The 24,974-nt window shown below is 43.5% G+C and overlaps 2 protein-coding genes across 2 annotated transcripts in view; both read left to right on the top strand.

Annotated features, from left to right (window-relative positions):
* LOC309564394 (uncharacterized protein) overlaps positions 1–24,974 on the top strand; it is a 174,413-nt gene that overhangs the window by 46,827 nt on the left and 102,612 nt on the right. Inside the window, 3 exon segments of the mRNA XM_082269022.1 lie at positions 4,832–5,599; positions 9,624–10,397; positions 11,504–12,274. Coding sequence (XP_082125148.1) covers positions 4,832–5,599; positions 9,624–10,397; positions 11,504–12,274 — 2,313 coding nt within the window.
* Positions 14,498–15,620, top strand: LOC309562839 (uncharacterized protein). Its single transcript, XM_082267154.1, has one exon. It carries the CDS (start codon positions 14,548–14,550, stop codon positions 15,454–15,456), a length of 909 nt encoding a protein of 302 aa, XP_082123280.1. The 5' UTR covers positions 14,498–14,547; the 3' UTR covers positions 15,457–15,620.

The raw sequence follows: 24,974 nt of genomic DNA, 5'->3' as shown, positions 1-24,974 counted from the left end.
AGTGGTTCCCGGGCTCTCCCGTACATCCGGACCATGGGAAATAACTTCCCCAAAGAGTGCAGGAGGTACTCAGGAAACATCCGTTCCCCGATCCCTCCTGCAACTAATGACCCCCAGAAGCGACGCATATTACATCACTTTCGGGGTCACAGCTGTTATTTCTTGGCTAGTGTAGCTGACGATGCAGCTTCATTGGAGGGCAGTGGGGACATAAAAGACCCCCAATGTCTCCATAAAGAGTTCCTGTCACCTGCCTATGCTATCACATAGGTGAATTGTAATTAGGGCCAAAAATAGACCTGGGGGGGGGGTGGGGGGGGCCGGGGCACTTCAGGTTCTGGGGGCCCCTCATACACAGAGTTGGTTTGACAGTCACACATTTTTTAGATGCATGACACAACGTCATTCTGAGGTCATGCGTAAACACACACACACGCAGTCATAGCGCTCTATGAAGATGCAATAGACCAGTCCAGAGTAAAAACTTTTACAGATGAAGGCTGTCAAAAAAATACTTCATAAGATACATTTAATAAAAGTAATTATTTTATTATATATTTTAAATGTTTTTATTGCTATTTATTTTTTTACTATTTCATTATTTTATAATTATTTATTTTTTTAATATTAGATTTTGTGTTTTATTTATTTATTTTGTATTTTTTTTATTTTGTTTTATATTTTTTTGTATAGAGGGGGGGGGGGCCTTCTGTCAGGGGGCCCAGGGCAGTTTTCCCCTTTTGCCCCCTTATAAATCCGGCACTGCTTGCGATAGCATTAAAGTAAAAAAAATATAAAAGATGAGGTTGTTCTGGGTCAGTAGATACCAAAAATGTCAAGTGCTTTCGGGGTAACTTTTATATTATAATTAATAAAAAAGTGCATGTAACATCAACGGGGCCAGGCATGCGCGATATCATCGTGTACATCGGATTGAGAGCAATAATTCTAGGGCCATAATTCACAGTTAACTTTAAACTGATGATCTGTAAAGGCGTTCCCTATGGAGAATTTTAGGTATCGTGTTTTTTTTTGCAATTTTACGAGTTTTACAGCTTGACATGTTTGGTATCTATTTACTGGACGCAGCCCAATCTTTTATATATTTGCTAAAAAAAATCTTTTATGTTTTTGTTAAAAAAATCCTATGTTTTTGCTAAAAAAAATCTTTTATATTTCTGCTGGAAAAAAAAAAAATCTTTTATATTTTTGCTAAAAAAAATCTTTTTTATATTTTTTGCTAACAAAATTTGGGTGTAATATTGTGTTTATTTGCACTTAAATTCATTGTAGTGTATTTTTTTCCCCCTGAAAATATGCATTTGATAAATAGCTGTGCAAACAGCATGAAGCATAAAAAAACTGAAACTACCGCCATTTTGTTCTCCATGGCCTCTGCTTTCAGAAAATATATACTTTTTTGGGTGCTTTACGGTAATTTTTACCAAACAATGCAGATTTTAATGTGTGCAAAAAATGTAAAAAAATTTCCCCGGTAAACAGGTGGTTGAACAGCTGTCAGGTTTTCTTTGCCATCTGTATCTCATAGGGGAGATTTCCCTTTATTTCCTGTCCTGGAGGCACCACTGAAAATGAAAAGTAATCTCTCCAAAGTCAGACGTACATTTGTGCCCATTGGAAAATTTCCTTCATTTCCTGTTCTGTAGGATCAGGATAGCCTTGCTGATGTGGGAGAAATGACCTCTTAGACATCTGCCATGGGTCCCCGTTGGAAGATTTACCTTAATTTCCTCATCTGTAGGATCAGGATATCCTTGCTGATGTGGGGGAAATCCCCTCTTAGACATCCATCGTGGGTCACCATTGGAAGATTTACCTTAATTTCTTCGTCTGTAGAATCGGGATATCCTTGCTAACGGGGGAGAAATCCCCTCTTAAACATCCGTCATGGGTCCCAATCGAAAGATTTACCTTCAATTCCTCGTCTGTAGAATCAGGATACCCTTACTGATGTGGAAGAAATCCCCTCTTAGACATCTGCCATGGGTCCCCGTTGAAAGATTCACCTTAATTTTCTTGTCTGTAGGATCAGGATATCCTTGCTGATGTGGGGGAAATCCCCTCTTAGACATCCATCGTGGGTCACCATTGGAAGATTTACCTTCATTTCCTCGTCTGTAGAATCGGGATATCCTTGCTAACGGGGGAGAAATCCCCTCTTAGACATCCGTCATGGGTCCCAATCGAAAGATTTACCTTCACTTCCTTGTCTGTAGAATCAGGATACCCTTACTGATGTGGAAGAAATCCCCTCTTCGACATCTGTCATGGGTCCCAATCGGAAGATTTCCCTTCACTTCCTCGTCTGTAGAATCGGGATACCCTTACTGATGTGGAAGAAATCCCCTCTTAGACATCTGTCATGGGTCCCAGTTGGAAGATTTCCCTTCACTTCCTCATCTGTAGAATCAGGATACCCTTACTGATGTGGAAGAAATCCCCTCTTAGACATCTGTCATTTGTCCCCATTGGAAGGTTCCCCCCTCTATACATGTTCTTGCTCAAAATTTTGGATTTTCCCTCACTTTCATTCCCGGTAAAATTGGAGGTTGGGGCATTTAGATAAAGTGTGACTCTCCTCAACAGGGACAACAATGAAAACCTGACAGTGGTTCTTAGTACCTTTCTATCCAAATCTAAAGTTATACTGACCCGCAGAGTGAATATCAGCTGAGCTGCATATATTAGGAGAAGAATCATTGCCTCTGAAAGTAAGGTTCAATACATGAGGGTGCGTTAGGGATTGGTTAGGTGGGAAATATATAATGTGATTGTTATTCTTCATCACAGGATTACATAGTTGTGAAAAAGACCTCAGATGAACAGAATTCCATTATGGCTTCTGTACATTCTTTATCGATTCCAAAGAACGAGAAGAAGATCTTGGAGGCCACCAACCGGATCATTAAGCTGCTGACTGGAGAGGTGAGCGGTGGTGGGAATTCTGGGACATTATCCAGTAACAGACAAGGGATGTGTCTGGTGACTGTATCATTGTGTGTGTCAGGTTCCTATAAGGTGTCAGGATGTCACTGTCTATTTCTCCATGGAGGAGTGGGAGTATATAGAAGGACACAAGGATCTCTACAAGGACGTCATGAAGGAGAATCAGCCACCCCTCACATCACCGGGTAAGAGGAGACTTTATTGTAAAGGAGAGAGCAGTACGGAGGCTCCACCTAGATCCCCCATCATCTGATAAACACATAGAAACAATGTATTCAGTCAGTGTGTGCATTTCCTATGGATGGATCCAATAATGGGAACCCATCAGAGATATAAAAGAACATAATCAGAATACCTACCCCATGAGCTTATGTGACCAACAAAAGAGGCTGAGATACTGTATGCCAGATAGTAGATCAATCTCCAGTACTTTTCTGAAGAATATAATATTTGTGTTAAGTATAATATCTAATCCCAACAAATCTCCATTCCTTAATATATTGTCATATTCTCAACAATTGAGGTGGAGATACTCTACACCAGGGGTCTTCAATTTTTGGCCCTCCAGTTGTTCAGGAACTACAATTCCCATCGTGCCTAGTCCTGTCTGTGAATGCCAGAGTTTTACAATGCCTCATGAGATGTGTAGTTCCGCAATTGCTGGAGGGCCGTAGTTTTTAGGATCTCTGCTCTACACCATATGAAAGGTCCATCTCCATTCCTCAATATAACGTCATGTTCCCAACAAATGAGCAGGAGATACTGTACACCATATGAAAAGTCCATCTCCATTCCTCAATATAATGTCATCTTCACAACAACCGAGGAGGAGATATTGTACACCATATGAAAGGTCCATCTCCATTCCTCCATATAATGTCATATTCACAACAATTGAGGTGGAGATACTGTACACAGTGCTGAATTTTGGCCTAGGCCAACAAGGCCCAGGACTAGGGCAGCACTTTGCAGGGGGGCAGCAAAAAAGCCACCCCCACCACCTTAGACTCTATTGGCCGCCACTGGTTGCTAGAACCACCTCTCTCACCCCCCTCTCTCTCTTACTCCCCCCCCTTCTCACTCTCTCACCCCTCCTCTCTCTCTCTCCCTCCCTTTTACCTCCCTCTCTCTTTCTTACCCCCTCTCTCTCTATCATCCCCCCCTCTCTCATCTCCCTCTCTCACCCCCCCTCACTCTCTCTCATCCCCCCTCTCTCGCTCATCCCCCCTGTCTCTCTCTCATCCCCCCACTCTCTCTCTCATCCCACCTCTCTCTCTCTCTCTCTCTCTCTTCGATTCCCCTTTCACTCTCTCTCTCTCACCCCCCTCTCTCTTTACCTCCCTCACCCAACCCCTCTCTCTCTCTCTCCCTCCCTCACCCAATCCCTCTCTCTCTCTCTTTCATCCCTCCTCTCTCGCCCTCCCTCACCCACCATCTCTCTCCCACCCCCTCTCATCCTCCCTCTCGTGAGATCTCAGGGGTTCATGCTGGGACTTGTAGTCCTTCAATTTTGGAGGAAGACACATCCATTAAAAAAGGAGTGGGGAAAATGTACATGGGAAGGGCGCCCAACTTTAGTCTTGCCTAGGGCAGCACAAAACCAAAATACACCACTGACTGTACACCATATGAAAGGTCCATCTCCATTCCCAATTTAAGGTCATGTCCCCAACAAACTGTCTTGAATGATCCCATTGAACACCTTTTCTGATTTCTGTATTTGGGTTGGTGTTACCATTGCTCCTAAGTTAGTGCCAAAGCTCTAGGAAACAGTTGACAAATAGACAACATTATTGACTTCTGACTGCAAAATATGAACAATGACTAAGGTGTTATTATTAATCTAAAATAACCTTTTCATCAGGTGGACACGATGGCCGGAATACCTCAAAAGCACAGACTTTATCCTCAAATTGTAATGAAGAAGATAACGGCATGGCACAATATTCTCCAGGATTAAACCTTGTCACCAAATATATACATCACAAACTTGATCATATGGTGAGAACAACAGATATGTTTAATTCTGAGGAATCCAATGATAAATCACATACTCTTAATCCAGATGTCCAACCAAGCAATCACAGTGCAGATGGATCACCAGACCCTTCTAATCCTGAGGAATCTTCTTCCAATAATGTGGATACTGTTACAAAGAAAGACGATAAGATATTTTCTTGTTCTGAATGTGGAAAAGGTTTCACGTCAATCTCCTCTCTTAGTGGACATCAGAGGACGCACACGGGGAAGGGTCCCTTTTTTTGTCTGGAGTGCGGGAAAGGTTTTACCCGGAAACGTGCCCTCATTTTTCACCAGAGCTCCCACACCAACGAGGGTCCCTTTCCTTGCGTGTATTGCAATAAGCCATTTATGAAAAAACATGACCTGCTTCAACACCAGAAACTGCACATCCGTAAACCACCTTTTTCCTGTTCCGACTGCAAGAAGTCCTTCAAAACCAAACAAGAACTTGCTGAACACCAGACGGATCACACCCGTGAAAAGCGCACGTCCTATTCTGAGCTCAGGAAGAATGAAGAGACTTGTGTAAGGAATGATCAGGTGTCCGTTCAGGAAAGTGATGTGGTTGCAACAAAAGTAAAGGGGAAATCTTCTCAAAATAGGAGCACTGGTAAGTACTGTATGTGATATGCAGCACTTCACATCTTGGTTAGAAACGAGAGAGGTAGACCATCGAAGTAAGGATAATAATTTCTATTGTGACTTTTGTAGGTTAACCTAGAAAACTCTCCATTTCTTCATTAATTTTAAGTTAGTCAAATATGCACAGTTATAAAATTTTACAGAGTGTTCATCTTTTTCCATTGGCTGCCACTCAACCTACGAATTAAATTCAAGTTACTAACCATAACTTACAAAGCCATCCATAACTTGGCACCCAGCTACATCACTAATCTGGTCTCAAAATACCAACCAACTTGTTCTCTTCGTTCCTCCCAAGACCTCCTGCTCTCTAGCTCCCTTGTTACCTCTTCCCATGCTCGCCTCCAGGACTTCTCCAGGGCCTCTGCCATCCTCTGGAATGCTCTACCCCAATCTGTCCGACTATCTCCTACTTTGTCCACTTTCAGACAAACCCCGAAAACGCATCTCTTTAGAAAAGCCTATCTGGCGACCACCTAACAATTGTACTTTTATTTTCTCCATCAGCCCATTCCCCACAGTTATTACCTCTTGTATCTCTTGACCCTCCCTCCTTAGATTGTAAGATCTAACAATACCTTATCAGGATAGTGGACATCTTCAAGCTATAATAATGCAAAATGGTACCTTAAAGCCCATGTTCAAGAAAACTATCCTTCTTCCCATCCCACTCTAAGGGCTCATTTTACACGTGCTTCGACTTCAACATATATTAAAGAGCCTACCTCTTCGTGTTTTTTGGGGTTTTTTTTATGCTTCAGTGATGCTTTTCTGAAGCTTTAACCACTTCCGGACCGCCCACCGCGTATTTACGTCGCTACTTTGACGTTAAATACCGGAGTTATGACAGCAGATAGCTGCAATAGCCCCGGTATTTTTCTAAATGGCTGGCGGTCCTCTTTGACATATAAGTGATAATTTTTATGGGCGGCGGTAGAGGTACTTCTTCCCGGTCATTTTCCCTGCTTACCAGAGCCGTCGATAGCGGGGAAAACGATCCGGTCTTCTATGGTGCTGGGCAGGAAGTCGAGTGAGGGCAAGATGGCCCTCACTCAACTCTATGCCCTTGGAGGACCCGAGCGACGTCAGACATCGCTTCCGCCCAACGGCCTTAAAGGGCCAATTTTTTATTTAAAAAAAATAACTTTTTTGTTTTTTTTTGTTATTGCTTTTAAGTTTAGATGTCAGATGTGAGGTCTTTTTGCCCCCAGATCTTACAGTAAAGACGTCCTGTCATGCTTATTTATATTACAAGGGATGTTTACATAAAAGTGATCAAAAAAATTTTTTTTTAAAGGGACAGTGTAAAATTAAAAAATAATAAGTATAGACGATAAGAAAAAAATAATTTTTAAAGCGCCCCATCCCTCCGAGCTCGCGCGCAGCAGCGAACGCAAACGCAAGTCGCGCTCACATATGTAAACGGTGTTCAAACCACACATGTGAGGTATCGCCGCAATCGTTAGAGTGAGAGCAATAATTCTAGCCCAAGACCTCCTCTGTAACTCTAAACTGGTAACCTGTAGAAATTTTTAAAGCAACGCCTATGGAAATTTTTAAGTACCAATGTTTGTCGCCATTCCACGAGTGTACGACATTATGAAGAATGACATGTTAGGTATCTATTTACTTTCACATTGTGGAAAATTGGGCTAACTTTACTGTTTTTTAAAAAAAAAAAAAAAAAATTCAGTTTGTAAGACCACTGCGCAAATGCGGTGTGACACAATCTCCATTTTATTCTCTAGGGTTAATGTAATGTTTGGGGGTTCTTAAGTAATTTTCTAGCAAAAAATTTAACTTTTCAACAACAAGTGTCAGAAATAGGCTTGGTTCATAAAGGGTAAATGAAGCCTGGCAGATGCCTTGTGTATGTGTTGAGGCCCAGTAGAACCCCAGCACAGTAGTACCCCCCACTCAGCAGATCCCCAGCTCCTTAGTACCACTGTTCAGCATTGGTATCTCATTCAGCCGATCCCCTGCTCAGTAGTAACCTCCAGCTTTTCTGAGCCCTGGCTTAGTAGTAACCTCCAGCTTTGCTGATCCCTGGCTCAGTAGTAACCCCCAGCTCTGCTGATCCCCCAGCTCAGTAGTAACCCCCAGCTCTGCTGATCCTAAGCTCAGTAGTAACCCCCAGCTCTGCTGATCCCCCAGCTCAGTAGTAACTCCAGCTCTGCTGATTCCCCCAGCTCAGTAGTAACCCCCAGCTCTGCTGATCCTAAGCTCAGTAGTAACCCCCAGCTCTGCTGATCCCCCAGCTCAGTAGTAATCCCCAGCTCTGCTGAACCCCAGCTCAGTAGTAACCCCCAGCTCTGCTGCTCCCCCACTCAGTAGTACCCTCAGCTCTGCTGATCCTCTGGTTTATTGATCCTCCTCTTTCTTTGGTCCCCACTCACCTCCTGCTATATTGCTTCCATGTTCTGCACCACATGTGACATTGCTAGTTTCTCCTGCTCTGGTCTACCAGCTCTGCTGATCTTTCGCCTCTCAGTCCTCTCTCTCCGGTTCCCGCTCACCTTCCGCTATAGCATTACCATGTTGTACACCATGTGTGCCATCTGCTAGTGGCTCTGCTCCAGTCTGGACCCATCTCTTCTTCTTGCTGCTCCACGTTGCACACAAGATGTGACATCTGCACCAGACACTCCCAGAATATATACAAATAAGCCAGAAGTGACTGCTGATGACATCTTTTTGGTTTGCTTGTTGCATCCTGGGATATCTCATACCTTCAATACCTCCAAAACAAAGCAAAAACAAAAGCTGAATAAAAGCCTCTGAAAAGCTGCAGGTGCTGTAAACAAGCAATGTCATAGACTTCTATGGAGGCCTTGGAGAAAAAATGACATGGTGTAAAAATTTTGAAGCAAAGAAAACACAAAGTGTGAACAGGACTGTAAGCTTACCATTTTATTTAGTGACAAGTACTTTGATTGGCCTTCAGAGTGCTTTAAAAAAGCATGTCCAATGCCACATTTTGATTCAAGTGTAAACGAGCCCTTACTGATTGCCGACAGTAAAAAAAAAAAAAAAAAAAAAAAAACCCTATCTATGTGTCCGTTTTAATCCCCAAAAGCTGAGGTACCATGATTCTCCAGAGAAGTGATATCATTGCAGGGGGGACTGTAGGGGACCAGCCTGGCCAGTTGCCAGGTACTCTCAGGGTCCATAAGAGGATTGATGTCATCACAAAGGGGTCATTAGGAGTACAGCTTGTGAGGGACCATCTGCAACCCTGGATTAGCAGTACCCCGCACCTAGAATTGGTACCAGTATAGGACCCGGATGGGGGACTTAGGTGAGTATAATTTGCTTCACAAGGAAATATAAAACCCTGCTGGATAGGTTAGAGAAAGGTAGATGGGAGGAGGTCCCATCAAATGAGGAGGAGATACTGTACACCATATGAAAGGTCCATCTCCATTCCTCAATATAATGTCATGTTTCAAAAAAACGAGGAGGAGGTACTGTACACCCATATAAAAGATCCATCTCCATTCCTCAATATAACGTCATGTTCCCAACAAATGAGGAGGAGATACTGTACACCATATGAAAGGTCCATCTCCATTCCTCAATATAATGTCATGTTTCAAAAAAATGAGGAGGAGGTACTGTACACCATATGAAAGGTCCATCTCCATTCCTCAATATAACGTCATGTTCCCAACAAATGAGGAGGAGATACTGCACACCATATGAAAGGTCCATCTCCATTCCTCAATATAACGTCATGTTCCCAACAAAGAATTTGGAAGAAGGTCCATTTCTAATCCTGTGTATGTATACCTTGACCCAGTGTGCTATAGTTGCTTTGGTTGTTTTATTTCACCTTATCTGACTTATATCCTTTTTGTTGGTGTTATTATTGTACCGCATAACAGCCTTAAGCTCTGGGACAAAGTTGAGAACTAGACCAACATACATGACACCTGACTGAAAAATTTAAACAATCTACATATGTGTAATAATAATAAAACATTTTCTAATAGGTGGACACAATGGCTTGAATACCTCAGGGGGACATCTTATTTTACCTCCGAATTTTAATGAAGAAAATAGAAGCATAGCACAATACCCTCCAGGAATTCGGCCTGCTATCCGGTATATGCATCATACACCTAATGATGTGGCGAAATCAACAGATTGGTTTAATTCCCGGGGGTCCAATGATAACTCACAAACTATTATTCCAAACGTACAACCAAGTTTTCACAAGGCAGATGAATCACCAGATCCTTCTAATCTCAAGGAGTCTTCTTCCAACAATCTGGATGCTGTTACAAAGAAAGACAATAAGACATTTTCCTGTTCCGAATGCGGAAAATGTTTCACTTCAATCTCCTCTCTCAGCGGACATCAGAGGACTCACACGGGGAAGGGTCCATTTTTTTGTTTGGAGTGCGGGAAAGGTTTTACCCGAAGACGGGCTCTCATTTTTCACAAGAGCTCTCACACGGAAGAAGGCCCATTTCCTTGCCTGTATTGCAATAAACCATTTATGAAAAAACATGACCTGCTTCAACACCAGAAACTGCACATCCGTAAACCACTCTTTTCATGTTCCGACTGCAAGAAGTCCTTCAAAGATAAACTAGAACTTGTTGAACACCAGAGAACTCACAGCAGTGAGAAGCCCTTGTCCTATTCCGAGTCCAAGGAAGATGAAGAGGATACCCATGTGAGGGGTGATCAGCTGTCCGTGCAGAAAAGTGAAGTGATCGCGACAATAATAAAGGAGGAATCATCCCAAGATAGCAAGACCGGTAAGTACTGTATGTGATATTCAGCACTTCACATTTTTATTTTACTCAATAAAGATTAACTGCTTAATGCCAAAGGTAAAACAAACCTTTAACGCTGGAACCCAGGTTTGAAAATTTGGCATGCATTATGCAACTGTACATCTCCAAATTGTATTTTATTATTATAGTTCAGCTCCGGGCAACGAAAAAAAAAAATATCAAAAATAAACCTTGAACCAATTCTGCAACATCATTGTGATGCTGCAACTGTCTCACGTCAGCTTTAAGCCAGAGAACTGGGCAATCATATGACTGCTGATCGCTCAGCTCTTGGTCTGCTTCTCTGCTCCTCCAACGCTCATTGGAGTGCCAAGCTGAAGAAGGGGTGGGCACACTTGGCTTCGGCTCTCAGCCATGCAATGAGAACTGCCAGTCAGGCAGCTAGGTGGGTCCTGACAATATTGTGGCTTTGTCACGTCAGCTGACAGTGGGCAGTAGCCCACTCTGGGGCACAGGCATGAAAAACTAAGTGCACTTCTGTGACCTACAAAAGAAAAATGGCCAATAAAGCTTTAGCCATACTTCTCTTTGAAGGTCATGTTACCAACAAATGAGGTGGAGATACTGTATACAATATAAAAGATCCATTCCCATTTCTCAATATAATGTCATGTTCCCAACAAACGAGGAGGAGATACTGTACACCATATGAAAGGTCCATCTCCATTCCTCAGTATAATGTCATGTTCCCAAAAAATGAGGAGGAGATACTGTACACCATATGAAAGGGCCATCTCCATTCCTCAATATAATGTCATATTCCCAACAAATGAGGAGGAGATACTGTACACCATATGAAAAGTCCCTCTCCGTTCCTCAATATAATGTCATGTTCCCAACAAATAAAGCAATGGAAGGTCATTCTCTGTTACTTATGTACACCTTAACGCAACATGCCATAGTTGTTTTGGTTGTATTGTAAGCTTTGATTTCTATCCCATTGTTGGTATTATTCACACCAACAGTTCAGGGATCACTTGACTCTTATATCAACATGCATGATGCCTAACTACAAAGCATGAACAAAGAGCTTTATGTTATTAGTGATTAAAAAATATTCTTTCCAGTAGGTGGACACGATGGCTGGAACCCAAAGGGACACCCTATTTTATCTTCAGCTTATAATGAAGATAATGGCATGGCACAATATACTCCAGGAGAAAGCCTTGGTACCCAATATATACATCACAGACTTGGTCGTTTGCTGAAAGCAACAGATGTGTTTAATTCCAAGCAGTCCAATGATAAATCACATACTATTTTCCCAAATGTCAAACAGAGCTATCACAGTACAGACAGATCCCCATACCATTCTAATCTAAAGGAATCATCTTCCAATAATTTGGAAACCGTCACAAAGACAGACAATAAGACATTTCCCTGTTCTGAATGCGGAAAATGTTTCACGTCAATCTCTTCCCTTAGCGGACATCAGAGGACACACACGGGGAAGGGTCCATTTTTTTGTTTGGAGTGCGGGAAAGGTTTCACCCGGAAACGCGCTCTCGTTTTCCACCAGAGCTCCCACACCAACGAGGGCCCATTTCCTTGTCGGCACTGCAATAAACCATTTATGAGTAAACATGATCTGCTTCTACACCAGAGAACTCACACCAGTGAACCTCCCATTTCTTGTTCCGATTGCAATAAATCCTTCAAAAATGAACAAGAACTTATTAAACATCAGAGAATTCACACCAGTGAAAAGCCCTTTTTGTTTTCTGAGGTCAAGAAAGAGGAGGAAGAGACATTTGTGGGGGGTAATCAGCTGCCTATGCAAGAAGGTGAAATAATTACAACAATAATAAAAGAGGAATCTTCTCTAGAAAGCAGCACAGGTGAGTATTAGACACAAAATGTAGGGCCTCATGTTTTATTTTAGATCAAGATCAGGGTGAACATATGCTTTGCCAAGGTGTGGTAAAGCAACAAGTCTCCAGCAGTGTATACATACTTTACCCCTGTCCTTTCACTGCTAAGTTAGTTTCTCAGCAACAAAACTGAGTGGTGCTAAAGTGATTGATGGGTATGTGTTGGTGGGGGTAGTATAGCAAACCTGCATAGACAGATCACAGGTTACTTGAAGGTTGACTGAAAGTGAAGAAAAATCAGCAGAACCTCACACCATCCAGTAAAAGAGGACTTTATTATACATTTTAGCCCAGCAAAGTAAAGGTGCCAATTTTATTTAACTATCGTAAGCTGACCGGGTAAAGTTTTGATTAGTATTTCAATAGTACATTACAATAGTACAAAATTAACTGTTCTATAATTGCACACAGGATGCACTATTCTTGAAAGGACAAAATCATTTCTTTCAATAATATAATAACATATTTAAAACTACAAAAAAGATGGACACATTTTCATTATTGTCTCTGAAGGCATCGTCAATGTACCTACCCCATGAGCCCAGGTATCCAACAAATCTCCATTCCACAGTGTAATGCAATGCTCCCAGCAAATTAAGTAAAGATAATGTATTTGATTGAAGGGTCTATCTCCATTCCACAGTATGTTATCCTGTTCCCAACAAACAAAGTAAAGATACTGTACACCAAATTAAAGTCATTCTTCATTCCCCAATATAACGTCATGTTCCCAACAAATGAAGAGGAGATACTGTACACCATATGAAAGGTCCATCTCCATTCCTTATTATAAAGTCATGTTCCCAACAAATGAGGAGATACTGTACACCATATGAAAGGTCCAGCACTATTCCTCAATATAATATCATGTTCCCAACAAATGAGGAGGAGATACTGTACACCATATGAAAGGTCCATCTCTATTCCTCAATATAACGTCATGTTCCCAACAAATGAGGAGGAGTTACTGTACACCATATAAAAGGTCCATCTCCATTCCTCAATCTAATGTCATGTTCCCAACAAATGAGGAGGAGATACTGTACACCATATGAAAGGTCCATTTCCATTCCTCAATATAACGTCATGTTCCCAACAAATGAGGAGGAGATACTGTACACCATATGAAAGGTCCATCTCCATTCCTCAATATAACATCATGTTCCCAACAAATGAGGTGGAGATACTGTACACCATATGAAAGGTCCATCTCTATTCCTCAATATAATGTCATGTTCCCAACAAATGAGGAGGAGATACTGTACACCATATGAAAGGTCCATCTCCATTCCTCAATATAACGTCATGTTCCCAACAAATGAGGTGGAGATATTGTACACCATATGAAAGGTCCATCTCCATTCCATTCCTAAATAAATATTAATTTTCCTAACAAGTTAGGTGGATACTGTACATCAAATACTGTAAACTGCATATTGACATTTTATATGGTGCACAATATCTGGACATCATTTGTTGGAAACATTGTCTTGTTGAGGAATGAAGATGAAGCTTTACTATGATATGAGAAATGGAGATAGACCTTTTCATAACATCTTGCTTTCAACAAATAAGGTGGAGATACATCATATGAAATGCAATTATTCCCAAATCCTCAAAATACCATCATCTTCCCACCAATTGAAGTTAAGATACCATATACTATAGAAAAGGTCCATTTCCATTCTTCAGTATAATGTATTGTTCCAACAAACTAGGTGGATATACTGCATATGATATGAAAGGTCCATCTCTGTTTCTCAGTATAATGTCACATTCCCAACAAATGAGGTGGAGATACTGAACGCCATATGAAAGGTCCATCGCTATTCCTCATTCTAATGTCAGGTTCCGAACAAATGAAGCGAATACACCATACATCATATGAAATATCCATCTCAAATCTTCAAATAACATAATTTTCCCAACAAAATAATGTAGAGATACTGCACATACTGAGAACTACAGATGGCCTTTTCATATGGTATACAGTATCTCCACCTCATTTGTTGAAACCAATGTTTTTTTGAGGAATCAAGATGACCTTTTATTTTAGAAATGGAGATGGACTTTTCATAAAAAACATTTCCACCAAATGAGGTGGAGATTTTGAACATCATTTAAAACCGTATACATCACCAATCCTCATAGTAATATTGTCTTCCCAACAAATGCAATCAGCAAAGTGTAACTCTGTTCCCAGCAAAAGAGGTAGCGGTAGGTCCATCCTCGCCATAGCAATGTCATCTGTGTGTGTACACCTTGACTCAGTGAGCCATTGTTGGTTTGGTTGCATGGTACATTTATTTCCAACAGGTGAAAATAATGACTGGAATACCTCAGAAAAAGATCCTATTTTACTTCCAGAAGATAATGCAGAAGATCTTGGCATGGTACCAACTTCTCCTGAAGTAAGCATTGTTACTCAAAATATACATCAGACGCAGACAAGGAAGTGCTCGTTTTCTTGTTCAGAGTGCGGGAAAGGTTTTAACGGTAATCATGCTCTCACTAATCACCAGAGAACCCACACCAACGAGCGCCCATTTCCCTGTCCAGATTGTGGCAAAAGTTTCAAAGTTAAATTTTGTCTTGAACGACATGCGAAACTTCATGATCACCAAGTGAACCCACCGAATTCGTTGTCCTGTATAGAGTGTGGCAAGTCATTTAAAAAGAAATATGAGCTCCATGTACATCAGATGAGTCACACTGGTAAAGAGATTTTTTCTTGCCTTGACTGCGAAAAAGCATTCATGAGGAAAAATGAACTGGTGGTACACCAGAGGATTCACACAGGTGATCTACCCTTTACGTGTTCCGAGTGCAAGAAGTCCTTCAAGAGCAAGCGAGACCTCATTCGTCACCACAGTATCCACACAAGAGAAAAGCCCTTCTCGTGTTCAGAATGCGGAAAGTCTTTCCCCTTCATATCGCAACTCAAAACGCACCAGTTAGTCCACACGGGCGAGAAGCCCTTTTTCTGTTCCGAGTGCGGCAAATCCTTCCCAAGTAAAGGAAACCGTGATAAACATATGAGGGTTCACACTGGTGAGAGGCCTTTCTCATGTCCAGATTGTGGAAAATGTTTTGCTCAAAAAGGAACACTAATTATCCACCAGAGAACGCACACCACCGGAGAAGGCTGAAGAACCACGTTGGTGTTTTATAAAATCAATTGTCATGGCCATAGAACAATCGTGAGCTAAAGATGAGGCAGTTTGTATAGGTCACCTGACCCAAATAATATATTTTAGTTTTAGGGGTTCTGGGGTAATCTGTTCTGTATCTCATTATTTGCTTAAGATTTTGTTCATTTTAAAGATTTTAAAGAGTCCTGTGGTCCACATGTGAGGAGCTTTCTCGGAATATGTCTGTAGAGCAGTGGTCTCCAAACTTTCTAAACAAAGGGCAAGTTTACTGTTTTCAGAATGTAGGGGGGCCAGGGGGAAGTAGAACATGTCTTTACATCAGTGAGAGTTAGCAAAGCCCATTCTTTGGTATTAGGGGGAGAAAAAGTGCTCCTTCATTGGTGGCAGTGGGAGGAATAGTGCTTCATCATTGGTGTCAGTGGGAGGAATAGTGCCCCTTCATTGGTGTCATTGGGAGGAATCATACCCCATCATTGGGAGGAATCGTACCCCATCAATGGTGTCATTGGGAGGAATTGTTCCCCATTGTTGGTGTCAGTAAGAGGAATAGTGCCCCATTGTTGGTGTCATTGGGAGGAATAGTGCCCCATCATTGGTGTCATTGGGAGGAATCATACCCCATCATTCATGTCAGCTGGAGGCATAGTGCCCCGTCATTGATGTCAGTTGAAGGCATAGTGCCCCATCGTTGGTGTCATTGGGAGGGATAGTGCGCCGTCATTGGGAGGAATCGTACCTTTAATATCAGTTGGAGGAATAGTGCCCCATCGTTGGTTTCAGTGGGAGGAACAGTGCTGCATTCTTGGTGTCAGTGAGAGGAATAGTGCCCCAAGGGCCGCATAAAGGCAAGCAAAAGGGCCACTTTCAGCTCTCGGGCCACAGTTTGGAGACCACTGCTGTAGAGGATTATAGTAAACTCAAACTTTCTGCCCTTGTCTGTTTTCTCGATAAAAATATTTTCTCTTCCTATTATGTCACCTGGACAAGAACTGAGGAGAAATCCCAAGGACAGGAACAATGGTGGGAGTTAGATGTTTCCTTCTATCGTTACCTAAAGATATGCACAAAATAAAGTTATCATTGCTGAACCGTATTGTGAGCTCTTGTTTGTTTCACATGTACTGTTCTCACTGATTACCAATACGTGTTTTGAATCAGGAACACTACGAGGGTGACCTAATTGGAACTTGGGCTTTGAAGAAGGTTATGTGTTCTACTAGGGTTCCTCAACCAAGGTTCCATGGAACCCCATGGTTCCTCCAGAGGTTGCTGGGGGTTCCTTGAGGCAATGAGCATGTTCTGCCTCTCAGATAAGTTCCCACCGATTATCCATTGATCTTTTTAGCTATCTGTAAGGGGTTAATTCTTACCAATGACCACATAGTACACACAATGAGAAAATTGGATGAAAATGACCGCTTTCAAAGTGATCATACAATAATCTGATCGTTGGTACGCAGATCTCAAGAGCCGAACACGACAGTTCATGCAAAGCTATTCGAAGGGACAAACTTTTCCCGTTCAATACCAGAACGAACAAGTTGCATTTAATTAGTACAGTAGTATAAAAAAATCGGAAGACCAAACTCAGGCATGCTCAGAAATGAAAGAATACATTACAATACAACACATTACATAACTTCCGAAGTTGTATTCTGTCGTACAAGAATTTTCGTAACATTAGTAACCTATTAGTTTTCGATTTGAGACTAGCATGCAAAAAATATTTTTATCGTGTGTAGGAGGCTTAGGGAGCATAGTTCCCACTGACCATCACACTACTGTATCATTAGTTGTAGATCTAGTCATTTTTAGCAGGGGGTCCCTGATGCCAGAAAGTTATTTCAAGGGTTCCTCTGTGTTGAAAAGGTGGAGAAATCTGTACTAGATGGATTAGATATGTAGCATTTACCCAGCAATCGAGCTGCTGATGTATGGTTCCCCTGATTCCGGATGACCATTCTGGCAAGTCAATAATAAAAAAACAACTTTTATAATGAACAAGGTAAAACAGATCTGCACAACACAACAAAATAATGACAGGAGCAAATGCATCTGCGCCTGAACCCTGAATCTGGGGAGGTCCTAACTAAATGAGCAGTACTGGAAGTTAACAAGTCCTTCAGTCTCTCTAAATCCCTCCACTGACCAATGTACTATTGAGGGTTGGAACCCATGGTTCCTGGGTTGGAGTGCTCAGGTTTAAGGGGATCTCATGGTACAGGGTGTAAGTCCTTCAGTCTCTCTAAATCCCTCCACTGACCAATGTACTATTAAGGGTTGGAACCCATGGTTCCTGGGTTGGAGCGCTCAGGTTTAAGGGGGATCTCATAGTACAGGGTGTAAGTCCTTCAGTCTCTCTAAATCCCTCCACTGACCAATGTACTATTAAGGGTTGGAACCCATGGTTCCTGGGTTGGAGTGCTCAGGTTTAAGGGGATCTCATGGTACAGGGTGTAAGTACCCAAATTGTATCCCAAGTAAGGTGACATCATAAAGAAGCTGCGGCCTCTCACCACCATGCGCTGTGTAATTAGGCCTCCTGCAGCTCTCTCATGTCCAGAAACGGTGGCGTTGGTGGTGACTCCAGACCCAGTAATGGCGATCCCTCACAGAACCAGTGACACCACTTTTCTCCAACTCGCTGGGTCTCCTTGACAACTGTGCCTTCCATGCAGATATGGCAGCCCAGTCTTCCTCCGACACCGCGGTGAACACTCATAACAGTCAGCTCTCCAACGCACCAGTGCACGTGAGACTGCCCCAAGCCCGAGCTTCTCTTTCCTGGTCCTCCTGGAACTTATAGTCCTATCCAGTCCTTGGTGAATCTTTATGCTTGTCAGCAAGCCAGTAGTGGTGAAATGCGTCAGCTAAGGTTGCTTTCAGGTGGAGATATCAGTGTATACAGTTTTTTTTTTTTGACAGTTATTAACACACAGAACAAGTACATATAAATATGAAATATATAGTCCCACAGAGAAATGTCAGGGTCCTGAGCAGTCCCAAAGTGAAAAGTGAATCAGTAAAGGGAATCTTGATCCACAGAATCAGTTGATGGTCCAGACATCACAATGCCCTTGAGTGCACCACCACCTGAGCAGTGCGGGGTGTACCAAGATGGGCGTTGCCACCTTCTGCCTGCAGGTTTCTCCCTAGATTTACTATAATACACTAATAATAGAAATGTAATACTGTTATTCAGCATATAAGGAGAGTTTACTGCTAAAATAAATGTAAAATTCAAGACTTGCGTGGGTGTAAGATGTCCGCCGCTGCTTCGTGTTCTGTCACATTAGGAAACCTAATGGAACACATAGTGGCCATGCTGGAACGCATGGCGCATGTGCAGTAAGTTCTCATGTCCGAACGTCACTTCCGGTTGCAGGATCTGATAGGTAGCGGTATTCTGATAGAACACCGGCAGTCTCTATGACCTTCGTAGGCCCGGGTGTGACATTATGACGTCACGTCCGGCCTGCCAGTTATAAACACTGCCATGTACTAGGCTGGAAAGCCTGAGATCATTTTTATTTTTCTCAGGCTTTTCAGCCTAGATGAGAGATCTGGGGTCTTTTTGACTCCACATCTCTCTAATAAGAGGACCTGTCATGCCCTATTCCTGTTACAAGAGATGTTTACGTTCCTTGTTATAGGAATAAAAGTGGTCAAAATTTATTTTTTTTTAAAGGGAAAGTGTAAAAATAAAAAAAATAAAAATAAAATAAACAATAAAATGTTTTTTTAAAGGGCCCCCGTCCTCACACGCATACGTACGTCGCACCCACATATGTAAACGGCCTTCAATCCACATATGTGAGGTATCACCGTGATCGATAGAGCAAGAACAATAATTCTAGCCCCAGACCTCCTCTGTAACTCTAAACAGGTAACCTATAAAAAATGTAAAGTGTCCCCTATGGGGTTACAAAAGGCATTACAATAGCAAGACAAATATCGTGATAACAACATGAGAAACAGCTCTGTGTAGGTACATTGAGCAAACAACAACATAAAGACAGAGTTGATAAGATAATGTTGTAAAATCTGAACTGTGGGTTTGGTTAGGATTTCCAGGTTTTGCGATGGAATGAGGTCGTTTTTCTTGATACCTCAAGGTAAACAAGGTAAACAATGGAATGCCTGGCTAACCCATCCAGTATGTACTACCCGCAATGCAGGTTGGGCCGGGTTATATGCGGCCAGGACATACTGGATGGGTTAGCCAGGCATTCCATTATTTCCAAAAAATTGCACATGCGCCTATGGAGATTTTTAAGTACCGAAGTTTGGCGCCTTCCAACGAGCGTGCAAAATTTTAAAGCATCATGTTAGGTATCTATTTACTCAACATCATCTTTCACATTGTACCCAACAAAAAATGCATTTCAAAAATTGCTGCGCAAATACCGTGTGACATAAAAAGTTGCGACGACCACCATTTTATTCCCTAGGGTTGCTGCTAGAGTCATCAGCCCGGTACCGTTGTTTAGAGCCGACGGTCGGCTTTCTTTGAGGCTCAGCTGTCATTACGAGGAGCGGGAGGGGATGCCCCCTCCTGCTGCCTTCCGCGTCTCGCCCAGGTCTCCCGTCCCACCAGGAGACCCAAGCGGACACGTCTGCCGGCTGGCCGAAGACATGAACAACGCCGAATTTGGTTCTGATCGGGTCTCTGATGTAAAAACACGGAAGCGATGACATCACTTCCGGGTACTGGAGCCCTAAACATACCTCCCAACTTTTTGAGATGGGAACGAGGGACATCTATTACCAAAAGTATGTAGGCATAGAACACGCCCCCTGCCACACCCTCTTAAAGGAGAATTACACACAAAAAATGTTTGGTTAAGCCCACAGATGCTTTTTTACCACTACGATTCCCTTTTGAAATTTACAAATGCAGCAATTTAGAACTGGGAAACACTTTTTGAAAGATAAAAAGTGCATTTTATTTATAACTATATAGATCAGACCAAAATGAGGGACAACCCAGGAGGAAAGAGGGACAGAGGGACTTTGTTCCAAATCAGGGACAGTCCCTCGAAATCAAGGACAGTTGGGAGCTCTGCCTTAAAGGCGCCAGATTCAGACATCTCAAGTCTCCTGCAAGTCGCGGGAGTCTCCCACATTCCGCCCTGAGCTTGTGGACACCCGCAAGCTCTGGGCGATATCCTGGCAAGGCAGTGAGTGAGAGCAGCTGTAACACACATACAGTGAGTCTGAGTCATCATTGAGTCCTGCAGTGTGTGATAACGGAACCGCTACTTCCTTTGTAGGTCCGGCTCACAGGCGGAGTGATATCAAATGCACTCCGCCTGTGAGAGGAGGAGGCATACACAGGAAGCAGCGGCTTTGCTCTCTACTTCAGCCGCATGCTTTCTTCCTCCAGGAGCAGTTTGGCGCGCCATCGGCCACACAAACCTCGCCATTGGCCACATGTATGTAACCTCCTCTGAAACTGTGACCAATTTATAACCCAGAGACAAGCACCAGAGAGTGAGACCACCAGGGAGTAAGACCAGCACCGGAGAGTGAGACCAGCACCAGCGAGTGAGACCAGCACCAGAGAGACCAGCACCAGCGAGTGAGACCAGCACCAGCGAGTGAGACCAGCACCAGAGAGTGAGACCAGCACCAGAGAGACCAGCACCAGAGAGACCAGCACCAGAGAGACCAGCACCAGAGAGACCAGCACCAGAGAGTGAGACCAGCACCAGAGAGACCAGCACCAGAGAGTGAGACCAGCACCAGAGAGTGAGACCAGCACCAGAGAGTGAGACCAGCAACAGAGAGTGAGACCACCAGAGAGTGAGACCATCAGAGAGTGAGACCAGCAACAGAGAGTGAGACCAGCAACAGAGAGTGAGACCAGCACCAGAGAGACCAGCACCAGAGAGTGAGACCAGCAACAGAGAGTGAGACCAGCACCAGAGAGACCAGCACCAGAGAGACCAGCACCAGAGAGTGAGACCAGCAACAGAGAGTGAGACCAGCACCAGAGAGACCAGCACCAGAGAGTGAGACCAGGACTAGAGAGTGAGACCAGCACCAGCACCAGAGAGACCAGCAACAGAGAGTGAGACCAGCAACAGAGAGTGAGACCAGCACCAGCACCAGAGAGACCAGCAACAGAGAGTGAGACCAGCAACAGAGAGTGAGACCAGCACCAGAGAGTTAAACCACCAGAGAGTGAGACCAGCACCGGAGAGTGAGACCAGTACCAGAGAGACCAGCACCAGAGATACCAGCACCAACGAGTGAGACCAGCACCAGAGAATGAGACCAGCACCAGAGAATGAGACCAGCACCAGAGAATGAGACCAGCACCAGCAACAGAGAGTGAGATCAGCACCAGAGAGACCAGGACCAGCACCAGAGGCACCAGCACCAGATAGTGAGACCAGCACCATATTTTTACCACACAGAGACCAGCATTATATATTAAATATACCCACACTGAGACAAGTATTACTGCCAGCAGTACCCGCCAGCAGTGACCACCAGCAGTGAGAACCAGCCAGCAGTCTGCAAAATAAGTAGAAAAGGTAAGTGCATTAGAAGCAAACCACTGTATACTGATTCCATTTCATTTCATCATCCTCTAGTTGTGTTAAATTGGTGCGGGGGGAAGGGCGTCGTCGCGAAGTTCCACCTCCCTGAAATGAGTTTTTGCAGGTTGGGAAGTCTGCAGATTAAAAAAAAAAAAAAATTAAAGCATTCAAAACAGCCAAATTTGTCGTTTTGAATGCTTTGAAGTGCTGTGGAGGGGTTTGGGGTCTTTTGGATCCCTCCATAAAGAGTACCTGTCACTGCCTATTACAGTCACAAGGGATGTTTACGTTCCTTGTGACAACAATAAAAGTGAACAAAAAATAGTGTAAAAAAAAAATAAAAATAAAAATAAAATGATCAAGAAAAAAAAATGTAAATCTTCCCATAGCTATCGCTGCGATCACCAGAGCGAGAGCCATAATTCTAGCACTAGACCTCCTCTGTAACTCTAAACAGGTAACCAATAAAATAATTTAAAGCGTCGCCTATGGAGATTTTTTAGTACCAAAGTTTGTCGCCATTCCACGAGTGTGCGCAATTTTAAAGCGTGACATGTTGGGTATCTATTTACTTGGTGTAACCTCATCTCTCACATTATACAAAAAAATTGGGCTAACTTTAGTGTTTTTTTTTTTTGATTCATGAAAATGTATTTCTTCCCAAAAAATCGCTCAAATATTGTGTGACATAGAATATTGCAACGACCGCCTCTTTATTCTCTAGAGTCTTTGCTAAAAAAAAATATATACATATATATCTATATCTCTATATATATATGTACATATGTGTGTGTGTGTGTATATATATATATATATATACAGACAGATATATATAATGTTTGTGGGTTCTAAGTAATTTTTTTAGCAAAAAATACAGATTTTAACTGGTAAGCAACAAATGTCAAAAAAACGGCTTAGGCACGAAGAGGTTAAAAATAAAAACAAAAGTACAACTTCCGGTTTTCCAATGGGGAAACAAAAAAAAAGCGCACACGTCGCCCTGTGTCTTGGTTCCCCCCCAGGGTAAAACTCTAATAGGACACAGCACAGCGCACACTAAGCCCGCCTCCCCGCTATATACTCCGCCCTCCTTACCACCATACCACGCCCCCCCTCTGGTCATACCCCGCCTACTCACCTCCCCACTTACGCACACATTTCCTCCACATATTCCCTCGTCCCCGAACTACTCCTCCCACTTCCGGCTTGTGGCTCCATTACTTTCGCTCTATGCGTTCCACGGCCTCTCAGCTGCTTCCTGGTTGCCATAGCGACCGAACCATCTTCAGGAACCTGTGTTCTGTCAGATAGGTGACGCAGTCCACCACTAGAGGGAGACCCGTTCACATGTAAGAGGAGGAAGTGTCCTCAGTGCAGGAGGGGACGGCGGCCATTTTGTTGTAGACCAGAAGAGTAGAAAGGAGGGGGGGATTTTAGCTCAGGAAACCTCCTGGAGGGGTTGTTTGGATGGAGAGTGTGTGCCCAGTGAGGAGGAGGTAATATTGTCTTCCTATTATGAGGGAACGGGGTCCCAGCACTGTCTGGCTTGGAATGGGGGGGTCATGTGATCATGTGAATGGGGTCACTCTGTGTACTGTACCCATGCTTGATTCTAAATCCACATTCTCTATTCATGTTTACATACCTGACAAGTATCCTGATTTCTTTGAGCGGTCAGAAGGTGGTCATCTACAGGCCAGAAGGAATTCAACTGCAGGCGAGAAGGAGGTCAACTGTGGGTAGGAATGCAGGCAGCTGCAGGTCATAAGGAGGTCAACTGCAGGTCAGAAGGAGGTCAACTGCCGGTCAGAAGGAGGTCAACCGTAGGTAAGATCTGATCTCCTTCTAACCTACAGTTGACTACATTCTGACCTGCAGTTAACTTTCTTCTGACCTGCAGTTGATGACCTCCTGGCCTACGGTTAACCACCATTTGACCTGCAGTTGACCGCCTTCTGCCCTGCAATTAACCACCTTCGGCCTGCAAATGACGACCACCTGAGCTGTAGTTGGCCTCCGTCTGGCCTGCAGATGACCACCTTCTGACCTGCAGTTGACCTCCGTCTGGCCTGCAGATGACCACCTTCTGACCTGCAGTTGACTTCCTTCTAGCTTGCAGTTGACCTCCTTCTGCCCTGCAATTAACCACCTTCGGCCTGCAAATGACGACCACCTGAGCTGTAGTTGGCCTCCGTCTGGCCTGCAGATGACTTCCTTCTGACCTGCAGTTGACCTCCGTCTGGCCTGCAGACCTTCTGACTTGCAGTTGACTTCCTTCTAGCTTGCAGTTTACCTCCTTCTGCCCTGCAATTAACCACCTTCGGCCTGCAAATGACGACCACCTGGCCTGCAGATGACTTCCTTCTGACCTGCAGTTGACCTCCGTCTGGCCTGCAGACCTTCTGACTTGCAGTTGACTTCCTTCTAGCTTGCAGTTGACCTCCTTCTGCCCTGCAATTAACCACCTTCGGCCTGCAAATGACGACCACCTGAGCTGTAGTTGGCCTCCGTCTGGCCTGCAGATGACCACCTTCTGACCTGCAGTTGACCTCCGTCTGGCCTGCAGACCTTCTGACTTGCAGTTGACTTCCTTCTAGCTTGCAGTTTACCTCCTTCTGCCCTGCAATTAACCACCTTCGGCCTGCAAATGACGACCACCTGGCCTGCAGATGACTTCCTTCTGACCTGCAGTTGACCTCCGTCTGGCCTGCAGACCTTCTGACTTGCAGTTGACTTCCTTCTAGCTTGCAGTTTACCTCCTTCTGCCCTGCAATTAACCACCTTCGGCCTGCAAATGACGACCACCTGGCCTGCAGTTGGCCTCCGTCTGGCCTGCAGATGACCTCCTTCTGACCTGCAGTTGGCTTTCTCCTAGCTTGCAGATGACCACCTTATGACCTGTACATGATCTACATCTGACTTGCAGTCGACCTCCTGACGGCCTATGGTTGACCTCTTTCTGATCGT

Source organism: Pelophylax lessonae, assembly GCF_965119305.1.
Source record: "Pelophylax lessonae genome assembly, chromosome: 9".
Lineage (NCBI taxonomy): Eukaryota > Metazoa > Chordata > Amphibia > Anura > Ranidae > Pelophylax > Pelophylax lessonae.
This window is presented reverse-complemented; position numbering and strand designations above follow the sequence as displayed.

Bases quoted from the DNA above. Each gene is read 5' to 3' on its own strand.
- LOC309562839 (XM_082267154.1), top strand. From the start codon at position 14,548: ATGTCATCTGTGTGTGTACACCTTGACTCAGTGAGCCATTGTTGGTTT.